This window comes from Chelonia mydas, chromosome 1 (genome assembly GCF_015237465.2).
Source record: "Chelonia mydas isolate rCheMyd1 chromosome 1, rCheMyd1.pri.v2, whole genome shotgun sequence".
NCBI classification, from domain to species: Eukaryota; Metazoa; Chordata; order Testudines; family Cheloniidae; genus Chelonia; species Chelonia mydas.
Genome location: NC_057849.1, coordinates 161,149,059 through 161,162,268, shown reverse-complemented (window position 1 = coordinate 161,162,268; position 13,210 = coordinate 161,149,059). Strand labels below are relative to the sequence as shown.

The 13,210-nt window shown below is 40.3% G+C and overlaps 2 protein-coding genes across 3 annotated transcripts in view; both read left to right on the top strand.

The window, feature by feature from the left end:
* The window catches only part of SLC5A3 (solute carrier family 5 member 3), a 28,588-nt gene extending 22,821 nt beyond the window's left edge, over positions 1-5,767 (top strand). Inside the window, exon 2 of the mRNA XM_037904593.2 lies at positions 503-5,767. Within this exon, the coding sequence (XP_037760521.1) occupies positions 816-2,957 (2,142 nt within the window). The 5' untranslated portion in view covers positions 503-815 and the 3' untranslated portion in view covers positions 2,958-5,767. The remainder of the gene's footprint in view (positions 1-502) is intronic.
* MRPS6 (mitochondrial ribosomal protein S6) overlaps positions 1-13,210 on the top strand; it is a 73,620-nt gene that overhangs the window by 23,524 nt on the left and 36,886 nt on the right. The window lies entirely within an intron of this gene.

Here is a 13,210-nt window from a genome sequence, read left to right as displayed (position 1 = left end):
ATCTAGCAAGAGATAACTTGGGCTGTTTAGGGTGGAATCCTGGGGAGATTCAAAAAAGGACTATCCAAGTAAACTTTGTCGTAATGTAAAATGTCTTTCTATGCAAATGTGGAAGGGCTTATTTTAATGTCTTTTAAAATAGACTTTAATCCTGTGAGGCTTTGGGGAGTGGGGAGGCGGGGGGGGGGAAGGGAAATCCCTAATGAGAATGCATTTTGTTGTGTTGAGGGTATTTGACTTTTTTTTAAAGCCATTTAATCTTTATGCTCTCGTTTGCTGTATCCATTGATATAGGTGTACCATGTCCAGATTTTCAGCTTAATTATAAAGGGTGCTACTCAGTTTGAGTAATGAATTCTGTGTTCTATCTTGCACAAATACAATTTAAAAGAGGAAAAGCCTTGTAATCAGCCTTGTTTTGATAGACTTCAAATCTTTCTCATAAATTGAGTGAAATCCTTCTCTAATTCAATCTTTGTCTTTTGTCTTTGCTGCCTTGCAGGGTTGGTACAGTAGGCCTCACTAGACTTAGCTGCAGCTAAGAATTTCTCCTACATCAACAGAGTTAATGCTGATCTTGTGGAAAGTCGATTAAAAGTGCGTGCTAAGTTCTCAAATTTCCATTTAAGAAGTGGAGAAAATAAATCTGTCTTCTCAAAGTGTACTACAACCACCACCATCAAGACAGCAAATCAAGGGACAAAGAATTTGATCTGCAGTATTGATAAATGTAAACTGGTTCACATATTACTCTAAAGACTTCTTGGGGGGTGAAAATTGGACATCGTCAGTCAGAAGTCATTTTGTTTATAAAAATGAGGGCTTCTTTGGAAACAGCAGACATTGCCATTGTGACACTATACTTTGTGCTTGTACTGTGCATAGGCTTTTTTGCCATGTGGAAATACAATCGAAGCACCGTAAGTGGCTACTTCTTGGCAGGCCGTTCTATGACATGGGTAGCTATTGGTGCATCCTTATTTGTGAGCAATATTGGGAGTGAACACTTCATTGGGCTCGCAGGATCTGGAGCAGCAAGTGGATTTGCAGTAGGTGCATGGGAGTTCAACGCCTTAATGCTTTTACAGCTTTTAGGATGGGTCTTCATCCCAGTCTACGTACGGTCAGGAGTATATACCATGCCTGAATACTTGTCCAAACGTTTTGGAGGACATAGAATTCAAATATATTTTGCGGCGTTGTCTTTGATTCTTTATATCTTCACCAAACTTTCTGTTGACTTGTATTCAGGTGCACTCTTTATTCAAGAATCTCTAGGTTGGAACCTTTATTTGTCAGTTATCCTGCTTATTGGAATGACTGCTTTGTTGACTGTGACTGGAGGTCTTGTGGCTGTCATCTACACGGACACTCTTCAGGCTCTGCTTATGATTATTGGTGCCCTCACACTGATGATCATAAGTATGAAGGAGGTTGGTGGGTTTGAAGAAGTTAAAAGAAGGTATATGTTGGCAACACCAAATATTACGTCAATCTTGTTAACCTACAATCTTTCCAGTACCAACTTTTGTCATGTCCATCCAAAGCCTGATGCTCTTAAAATGTTGCGTGAGCCAACAGATGAAGATATTCCCTGGCCTGGATTTCTGTTTGGGCAGACCCCGGCTTCTGTATGGTACTGGTGTGCTGACCAAGTCATAGTTCAGAGGGTTTTAGCTGCAAAAAATATTGCTCATGCCAAAGGATCCACACTAATGGCAGGTTTTTTAAAGCTGTTGCCTATGTTTATTATAGTTATCCCAGGGATGATTTCACGTATACTGTTTGCAGATGACATTGCCTGTATCAGTCCCGAACACTGCATGCAAGTCTGTGGAAGCAGAGCTGGATGCTCTAACATTGCCTATCCACGTTTGGTGATGAAACTTGTACCAGTTGGTCTGCGGGGACTTATGATGGCTGTAATGATTGCTGCACTAATGAGTGACTTGGACTCAATATTTAACAGTGCCAGCACTATATTTACACTTGATGTCTACAAACTCATACGCAAGAGTGCCCCATCTAGAGAACTAATGATTGTAGGAAGAGTATTTGTCGCTTTCATGGTAATTATAAGCATTGCCTGGGTTCCAATAATTGTGGAAATGCAAGGAGGCCAGATGTATCTCTATATTCAAGAGGTAGCAGATTATTTGACTCCACCAGTGGCCGCACTGTTTCTATTGGGTATTTTTTGGAAGCGTTGCAACGAACAAGGGGCATTCTATGGTGGAATGGTTGGGTTTATTCTTGGGTCTATAAGGCTGATATTGGCGTTTATTTATCGTGTCCCTGAGTGTAACCAGCCTGATACTAGGCCAGGCTTCATCAAAAATATCCATTATATGTATATTGCTACTGCTCTGTTTTGGATCACTGGAATTGTGACTATTATAGTAAGCCTCTTTACACCACCACCAACAAAGGAACAGATTCGAACAACCACTTTCTGGTCTCTAAAAATCAGATCTGTAAAAGAAAATGCTTCAAAAGAGGATCCATATAAGGTACAAGAAAAAACCATCTTGAAATGTAATGAAAATGCCAATCATATCTTGCCAAATGGTAAATCTGAAGAAAATATTAAAAATATTAAACCTGAGGATATAAATCTTCTAGTTACTTGCAGAGAAGACAGCAACCCAGTGATTTCTGTAAGTCACTCTGAAGTTGAAACACCAGTTGATTGTTATTCAAATGGACAGGTGGCTCTCATGGGTGAGAAAAAGCGTGAGGAAGAGACTGATGATCGAGATAAACATTGGAAATTCATAGATTGGTTCTGTGGCTTTAGAAGTAGAAACATGAATGAAAGAGCCATCCAAGATACAGAGGAAGAGACTCTCTGTTTACAAATGTTGGAAGAGACTCCAAAAGTTAAACTATTACTAAATATTGGACTGTTCTGTGTCTGTTCACTTGGAATATTCATGTTTGTCTATTTCTCTTTGTGAGTGGTGAAGCTTTAAGGGTATGGCTAAACATACAGAAGCTGATACAAGTCTCTCTGGAGAATTTTAAAAAAAATATACAAAACTTGCATCTCAGGCATTGTTTACGCTATATTGTAAAATCAACTTGTCAGCCAATTTAAAGACCATTTGAGATGTGTATTATATTAGCTCTGTTTAAATAAGGAAGAATGTGGTTTTTAGTGCAGTACTGCAAGGTGTATGTGTGTGTGTATACACCAAAGAAAGAGGGGGTGGCTGTTTTTAAGGAAGAACATTAAGGTGCTCAGTCCAATATTAAAGTGAAAATAAAATTAAGTGTATAATTGGCATTATCATGGCTGTCAGTCTAAAGATAAAGATACCCATATATAGTTTATCCTCTGTATCGTACTCCTGCTAACTTGACCAACATGTTGCTGCTTAATTTTGCTTGCAGTTTTTCACTTTTTTTTAAAATTACGTATAAAAAATGTGTGGTGCTTAAATTCCACAATTCATTTATACTCAACAAAAAGACAGCATTCAGAATGCTGTCATCTCCTCATGTATTATTTTGGAACATGCGGTCACTCTCCAGCTGCCTTCTACTTTTCTCCATAAGATTAGAAACCAAACATACTTAGTCACAGATTTTAACTTTTTTTTTTTCCTCCTATCCAAATTAAACACTGGTATGGTGAAAGATTGATATATATTTTTGAGGGATGGATGTGAGCAAGCCTGAAATTATACACTGTTTAACTTTTTGTAAACTTTAGTTTATGACCCTACTGAGGGCGCGGGTCAAAAAGGGATGGATACTGTACCTGAATTTTCTAGTAAATGTGGACCAAAACAAATTCACTCCCACCCCATTCCAAATTTCTGTAACATTTTTGCTGTGTACATGAATAGGGTTAGCCTCTCCTTAGGGAGCAAGCTCCAGATGGATGCTATTGCTAGGAAAAGAGATCTGCCCAAGCATTATCAAAGTGAAAACTCGAATATGCTTCAACTGGATTTAAAAAAATTAAATACCCCTAAAGGAAATCTCTAGCAACCCTATCATCAAGCTAGATGCAGTGCAGTCTGTTAAATGTTAACTAATGTGTACTATGGATATTTGTTTTAAATTTCTATTTTGGAAGAGGGAAGTGGAAGCAACAAATAACAAGAGTCTGTATTTAGCACAGTACTCTTTCTTTCTAACTTCATCTGTTAGGAAAAGAATAGTATGAAGGATTCCACATGGGGAAGGAAGTGAATGTAGTGGGCAGCTTCATTATCTTCAGCTGGGCTTTTTTTGATGCGTATGTGGAAAAGCAAAACAACTTCTTGTGCTTTAGCAAAGTGCCTTCAAATTACAGGAGTGCACAAAAGATGAGACTTTGAAGCTTTGTCCCCTAGGGGCTGTTACTGGAAACTCTATTAAGGGTTTGCAGAATTGGACACAGTTTAATACCCAGTTTAATTACCCTGAGTAGCCTGTTGATTTTAATGGGACTGCTAGCAGAATAGTGTGCTACTTGATGTGAGTAAAAATGGTAGGTTAATGGAATCTGGGTTGAATCTAAATATTGACTGCTGGAGGAAAAACATCTTGCTGCATAGAACTCCAGTGGGTCACTGAACAGCTCTTGGTAAGCCAACAATAACTAGATTATCTGATGGAACTGGTCATTTACCGTACTCTTGAAATAGCAATTGAGGCTGGTAGGTCTGTGGATTTGAATAGATGCCGAGATGTTTCACAGCAACTACTGTTCATTATCAGCTTTGTTTCTATCTTGCACTTGGAAGGTAGAACACTGTGGATCGCAATAGAGAGATGAGCATATGAGCCATGTTTGAATAATGTAGATGACGGCAGTTACTGTACATGGCTGAGGCTTGGTTTTGGTAGTGTTGTCAATGTGTGTAAAAGTTGTTGTTTAAATGGGTTGCTTCACACAGAAAAATATTCTTTTTTTAAATTATAAATTCTTAGTACATGAAAGATTCTGTAAAAATGGAAAGTCAAGTTCATAAGTTAGTTATTGGAGGTGTGATGGGGGAAATGATACAGTATACAAAGAAATGAACAAAACTCTTTACCCTGCATATAAACAGTAAATAAAAAAAGCTTGGATGGGTTTGCCCTAAATGTAGATGGATACACTAGGAAGAGGAGGGGGATGAAGAACTCAGGGAGACTCTTCCTTTTTGTGTAGGGACAGAGTGGCTGTGGACCCAGAGCTTCTATATGCGTTTTCAGGGCCTGGCTAAAATGCTCAGTAGCACACTTGGGGGGTGTGGTGTGCCATCTTTGGGATGTTAACAGGCACTATCCCCTACTAACTCTGCATACATTTCCATCAGCAACTGGCATTAGAGGGTTTGCTTACTGGCCCTTCTTGATCCAGTTTTAATGAATGTATTATCACCTGCCTCTCAAAGGTAGGCTGGCTCAGGGACCCTTTGCTTTACTGCCACTGCTTCAGTCCTTCTTACTCTTTCGCTAGAATGCCTCACACAGTAATAGGGCCAGAAACATATATCTTGTCTCCACCTAGATAAACAGCAGCCTGCCTAACACAGTCTCTTCCCTAGTTCCTTTGCCCCAGATGAGTTCTTTTCTACCAAGCCCACTTTACATGTTTACTGCACAGTGAGTGCACATGGCACTGGGCACACTTATGAGCAGTGATAAAATTTTAACCCTATAACAACATGTAATATTCACCAATAATTATGGCTGTAATAGGTCTACACTTTTAAAGACAAGGAGTTTCAGTCTATTGGCATATGTTTGATCATACTTCGATTACTAAAACACAGTTTACTTAGCTCTATTTGGTTGTATCTTTACATTTTAAATGTTTTCTTACTAAAAGTCCATATTACACTAGTTCTAAAAATTTATTTCCAGTGGGGATCAATCTAGTCCTGTCACTATGTAGCTTCACAGAAGTAAGACAACCTATTTTTGGATTAAATATGGCAAAGTGTTGTAGTCATAGTTGGAAACTCAGTTGATAAAATGGCTGAATTCTCTCCCTGTTTTCATAACTGAGGCCTGGTCTACACTGTAAACTTAGGTTGATGGAAGCTACCTTTCGTAGACCTAATAATGTATGCATCTACTCTACAGTAGAACCTCAGAGTTACAAACTGACAGGTCAACCATATATCTCATTTGGAACCAGAAGTACGCATTCAGGCAGCAGCAGAGGCGGGGAGGGGATGGACAAAAAGCCATTCAGTACAATACTGTGTTAAATATAAATGAATACAAAAAAAAAGGACTTAAAAAAAAAAAAAAAGTTGACAAGGTAAGGAAACTGTTTCTGTGCTTGTTTTATTTTAATTAAGATGGTTAAAAGCAGCATTTTTCTTTTGCATAGTAGAGTTTCAAAGCTGTATTAAGTCAATGTTCAGTTGTAAACTTTTGAAAGAACAGCCATCATATTTTGTTCAGAGTTATGAACATTTCAGAGTTACAAACAACCTCCATTCCCGAGGTGTTAGTCACTCTGAGGTTCTACTGTACCAGGTCCCTTCCACTGACATACGTTGACTGTAACGTCGACTTTTCCACGAGAAACGTAGCGCTTAATTCGGTGTTGTTGGGTCAGAGAGGCAGTGTAAACGCAGCGTTGTGTAAGTTGACCAAATTAGCCTCCAGGAGGAGTCCCGCAATTCTCCACTGTGGCTACTCTGGAGATGGTGTTCAACTCTGCTGCTCAGCAGCCAGGTACACAGGAAACAGCCCCTCCCTTTTTAAATCCCCAGGAACTTTTGAATTCCCATTTCCTGTTTGATCAGCTTGGAGAGCTCACCAGCACAGCTGATCATGGAGAGTCAGAGCCCCGAATGCGCTCCAGTCTGAAGTACACAGGTGGTGGTGGATCTTATTGGTCTGTGGAGAAAAGCGTGTGTACAGACACAGCTCTCATCCAGCTGAAGAAACGTAGAGGTCTACAAAAAGATTGTGTGGGACATGAGGGAGAAGGGCTACACCAAGGACATGCAGCAGTGACATTTGAAAACCAAAGAACTTTGGCAGGTGTACCAGAAGACAAGGGAGATGAACAGTCCTTCTGATTCTACCCCACAGACATGCTGTTCCTACATGCGATTCTCGGTGGCAACCCCACCACTACCCTCCTACTATAGCATGGATACCTCCCAGGAGTCCAAGTCCAGGGCCACCTCAGGTAAAAATGAGGAAGACATTCTGGATGAGGAGGAGGAGAATGGGGGGCAGGTGAGTGGGGGATCCATTCTCCCCAAGAGCCACGAGCTATTTTTAACCCCAGAGCAGTCAGTTGGTCGCAGGACAGCATGGTGGCTGAGTGTGATGCCGGGGAAGGCGTCTCTGGTGATTATGCAATTCCAATCAAACTGTAGGGGTTACATGCTGTTATATACTTTTTTTTTGTTTAATATGAAGGAAAAAGTGAGGTGCAGTGAGTATCTGCCTCCATGTTGCTAAGGGGAGGGGGCATTATCCACCTGCCCACCTGAGCTCCCAACTCAGATTTCCCACAAGTTGCAGTACAAGGCCTGTTACCTAGGCTGCTGGGCCATACTCACCATGGCTGGAACAGCAAACTGGTTCATTGGACAGCCAGGGATTCTGATTATGTTCTGGCTTGCACTTCAGTATAATAAGGGAAGTGATATTTAAATGGTAAACTTGCACTAGACCCAGGGTATGCACTAACAATGGTTGCCTTGTGCTTTGCATGCCGTATAGTGGAAAGTTTGGCCTTCAGCATATGCACTATTCTGGCGGAGAGGCTTTTGCAGATTAGAAGGTGGAAAAAAGAACGTGTGATGAATGTGTTCAGTGAGCTAATGAATGCCTCTGGGACAGCTGACATGGAGCTAAGAGCCTGGAGGATTTAATTGTTTGAAAAACTGGACATGGATACGGACAGCTGGAGAGCATCCCAGGAGCATGAGCATACCCTGCAGGATGAGATGATGTGTTTTATAAAGGACCAGTCGGACACATTAAGGTGTCTGAGCATCAAGAAAAACTTTACAGCTCCTGCAGAATAGCCTACAAGCATCACCCTGTTCTCAATGCTCCTTCCAAAGTGTTCCAGGAAGTGGCAGGGGAAGGTGCAGTATCCCTTCCACTCAACACCGGGGGAGGGTACTAAAAACAAAAGGCAACAATTCAGAGACCTTTGATGGGCAAGACTTCTATGCCTTCAGACACAAGCAGGCTTGGTTTTTCCCCTTCCAGTTTTATCACACAGTTTGCCCAAGGTTAAATTATTTTCCTGTTTTGTTTTTATTTTTGTGCAATAACAGACAACATTTAGAGAATGAAATACTCTTTATTTATTCCAAGCATGGAGACCTAGGGGAGGGGAGGTCCAGCGGAACTGATACAGTGGGGGGATGGTAGGGGAAGGCACAATGCAGATAAGTGGTGCACATTATTATGGCTTATTAGTGAAACTCCTTTTCAGAACCTTCCAGAGACACAGAGCTCCTTGCTGGGCTCTTCTTCTTGCCCTGGTATCTGGCTGCTCAAAATTAGCTGCCAACCTATCTGCATCCACACCCCACCGCTGCAGAAACTTCTCTCCCTTTACCTCACAGATATTATGGAGCGCACACAGCAGGCAGCGTTAATGATGGGGATATTGCTTTCACTGAGGCCTAATCTAGTAAGCAAACTGCGCCAGCAACCCTTTGAATGTCCAAAGGCACATTCAACCACCATTCTGCACTTGCTCAGCCTATGGTTGAACCGCTCCTTACTGCTGTCCAATGAGTTGGTGTATCCCAGGATCACAACTGGCATTTCAACATCAGCAATGGCTCTTTTGCGGTCTGGAAAGAAAGTTCCTGTTTGCAGTTTTCTGAACAGACCTGCGTTCCTAAAGGTGTGTGCATCATGCTCCTTTCCTGGCCATCCCACGTTGATGTCGGTGAAGTGCCCCTGTGATGCACCAGGACTTGCAACACCATTGAGAAGTATCCCTTTTGGTTTATGTACTCTTTTTGGCAAAGTGGTTTGTGCCACGATTGGGATATGTGTTCTGTCTATTGCTCCACCGCATTTAGGGAACCCCATTGCAGCAAAACCATCCACTATGTCCTGCATGTTTCCCAGAGTCACTACCCTTCTTAGCAGAAGTCTGTAAATGGCCCTGCACACTTGGATCACAGCAGCTCCCGCAGTGGATTTACAGACTCCAAATTGATTCCCTACTGGCCAGTAGAAGTCTTGTGTTGTAAGCTTCCACAGAGTGATAGCAGCGCTCTTCTCCACTGTCAGAGCAGGTCTCATTTTTGTGTTGCTGCGCTTCAGTGCTGGTGAATGCTCTGCACAAAGTTCCTGGAAAGTGGCCTTCCGCATTCAAAAGTTCTGCAGCCACTGCTTGTCATCCCATAGCTGCATAACGATCCGGTCCCACCAGTCAGTGCTTGTTTCCTGGGACCAGAAACTGCACTCCACTGTGTTCAACTGCTGTGCTCCTGCCAGCAGCAACTGGGAATTGTTTTGCTCTATAGCTTGCTTGAGTGATATTGCAGTGTTCTGCGTGGTGGCTCCTGTCTTGACTCTGGAAATACTTCAGAATAAGGCATGTGGTGTATATAATGCTCACAACAAGCACAGCTGAGCGGGGTCCGTGCTTCTCAAGCTATGGCATATGTGCGGCTAAGCCAGGCTTTCGGGGGAAAAAACGTGCAAGAAAGTATGGGGGGGTTGCTGTTGAGATCAGAGGAGGGAGAAAACTGCATCATGGGAGGTCAAAGCCATGTTCCCATTCCCTCCTGCAATGACGTTTTGTTCCCATGAGGCATTGCAAGCCCTTCCCAAACCGGGCTGCGGCTAGTTGTGCTATGGGTTAGCTACCCATAGCACATTGCTCTGTGCATCGATGCAAGTGCTGCTAGTGAGGACGTGCTCCATCGACACAATGAGTGTGGTGTGGACACACCCAAATGACTTAATTACTGTAGTGGTTGGATGTTGACTTGATGTTTTGTAGTGTAAATATGCCCCTACTGTTAGGAGACTTTTTAAAAGAAACTACCATCCACCTGTCTTCATACTGGGCTTTTTTAGAAACTTGTTTCCCCACTAATCTCTGTGTAATTTCTTCATATCCAAGCAAACTCAATTTCTGCATCTTAGCTGTCACTGTAGAACTTGCTAATGTTTATCACTGCATATGATTTATTAAACATCATGTATCTGTATTTGATACATGTAATAGATGATAAAATACATCTACCAGTTGTGTTTTTTAATAGCTTGTTTGACCTGAAACTGAAAACACTAGGTCAGTCTTGGTGTCCTAGGAGTAAAGAGAGGTAAAGCGTTGTATGACCACACTAGCCCATGTGCAAGTGTCAACATTACCAAGTTTTATATGGAAACTGAATCTTGCTGCTGTTCCTCTCCATTGTTCCTTATCTCTCTTCTTACTAACTTTCCTACCAAAATGTATCTTTTAATGCTTCTGTAATGTGAGAAAATCAAATGGGATAGTTTTAACATGGGCATGGTCAGCTATGAAAAGGCCAATTGTAAATTAATGTAACTCAGCTGTGAAGAACACTTTTAATCTGATTATTTTTTTTTAAATTTTTTTAAAGAAATCTCAATCTATTGAATAGGGAGGGAATGTTTATCATCTTTAAAATATGCTTATTAGGTATATTTCTCTCAGTTTTAAAGGGAGTGTAAACTGGATAATCACCAGGCTCTTATATTGCAATCTCAGTTATGGGGTGAAATATTGGCTCCACTGAAGTCAATGGCAAATGGGGCTAGAATTTCAGCCATGATATCTAATGGCTGTTAATGAGTAGAGTTGTTTTATTTTGCTTTAAAAATAATACTGATGGTTTTAATGTCTACTGTAGAATCGTTCATATTAATACAACTGCACCCAAGAATATTTTCTGCATGATCTCAAACTTTTATGTGTATATTCTTATACTGTACAGTGATGCATAGCCTTCTGCTCTGTAATGTGTCTCAGTTGTATGAAAGACGGTAACTTGACAAGGTTTTTCTCTCTTCATTTTGATGTTTATCAGGATTGTTTTCGTGCATAGAAAGCAAAATCCAGTGCAGTAATCCATAATCCTTGGAATATTAAAACAGTGGCTAAGGAGCTTTTAGCATTCAGGTAAAAGTGAAGACCTGTATTAATAATGAGTGTAACCATTTCATTACATTCCTTTGACTACTTTATGCATATACCACATTTGATGGGCAAGAACACTAACTTGGACCATGCCATGGACTACAATGTGTAAGAAATTGCTTCAGGGTTTTTGTAGTGTAAATATGCCTCTACCAGTCTTGAGTCATGAGATCTAATCAACAGAGATGTGAACCCAGATTAGATGTAATGTTGTTGGTTTACCATTAACTCCTGGGGCTTGCAAAACTGCAAACATAGTATCTTCTGTAACAGATTCTCGTCCCTCAGATTTCAGTATCTGGCCTCTCATGGTGGCCAATGCCTGTTGCTCTGGACTTGGACCAATTGCCACAGAGATCCAGAATGATTTTTCTACCCATCCCTACATAACTGGTCATTTATTATCTTGAACTTTTGAACCATGGCACTTGATAACACCTATTTTGACACTTGAGGCTTAATTTTAAATGTCACCCTTTTGTTCACCTTAACTTATTTTTCTTAATTTTCTCCCACTAATTTACTAAAAGCTTCTTTTAAAAAGAGAAGGCTTCTTGAAAGCTTCTTGTGCACTTCATTATGGAAAACTTCCCCTCCATTTTGGAGAAGCTTCTTTGACAGAATGGCATCAACAGCTTTTTCCTTTACCTTTCATTGATATCGAGAAGGAAATCTGATGGTTCAGTTTACCCTTTGTATGCTTCCCACCAGGGCTTTGGAGCTGTGCTCTGGCTCCGCTCCAGCTCCAGGCAAAAACCTGCAGCTCCACTGCTCCAGAGCTGCTCCACTCTTCAGCTCCAGGCTCTTCTCTGAAGCCCTGCTTCCCACCACTCTACTTCTCTTTTCTGCCTCTCCTCCACATTCTCTCCCCCTGCCCCTTCCCCCATACCATAAAGGCCAGGATGATACTTCTGGTGTAAATCATGTAGGTACTTGTACCTGGCTAGTGTGAAGGATTTCCCTCAAGGTTTTAGAGGAGGGTGGAGTGGGGAATAGCTATCACAGAACCTCTGCTTGAGCACCCAAAGTGAAAGATACTTGCACGTCTAAAACATGCAGCTTTATTTTTTATATTCTTATCCTAAGATAACAGCGTTGTTGGGAAAACCTTTCAGAGAAAGGGCTGTGTGAAAGAGGTTTGAAAAATCTTTGGAGTCATTTATCTCTAGCTTTCTTTGAGAGACATACTTTGGATTTGGTAGTGTATAATAAAGCAGAAATACTCATGTATTTATTCAGTAACTGTATGTTCCATGCCCTTAAACTTAATTGTTTTGAAATTAATATTAACCTTGTTACATGTGATGTTTTAAAGTAAACAAACTTACGTGCACTGTTTTAAAGGTGTTTTTTCGTTGTTTTTTTTTTTTAAAGAAAATGTGTATAATTCAGTGGTTTAATGTGCTTTAATTAGGCGATGATAAAGAGTAGTTGTAGAATATAAATAAATATGTAACTAGGATTTCTGATTTTACTGGTGAGATCTCAAAATGCTGATGTTTGCAAAATGGTTTTGTTTTTTGTCTACAAAACACTTTAGGGTTTTTCTTTATGGTGTTGGTTTAAAAGGCATTTGCTTTATTTTTGTTCTACTATCAAATAGACTATGTATTGACATCTTGTGACACTTTTTTTTTAAAATAGATTATCAGCTTCACTGTATAAAGTCAGACACTCTGAGCAAAGATGGTGGTGATGTTATATGACAATTCTATGTCTATCAATACACGTTTTTAAATGAGGTGATTATTAAAAAAAAAAAAGTTGCTGTGCAAAATGTTAGTAGTCTTCTTCAAGAAGAAAGCGAATTCTTTTTTAATATCACAACAGAAATCTTTTCATTCATCTTTTTTTTTAAAGCACAGTGTCAAAGTGATGCTGCTTTTACCTTGTATATTTGATATATCTTTTTTCTTAGATTTCTGTGAAATACTTTTCTGTTTTTGTTGCTGTTGTATTTTCTGCAGCTTTTATATAAAATACCAGTTAATGAACTGCCTTATTTTTAACTATTCTGCTAAAATACATTGCTGACCAAAACCAAACAATATTATATAGCATTTGAATTCTGCTTTTTCCCTAGCCCCTGACTGATATGGAATGAACCAA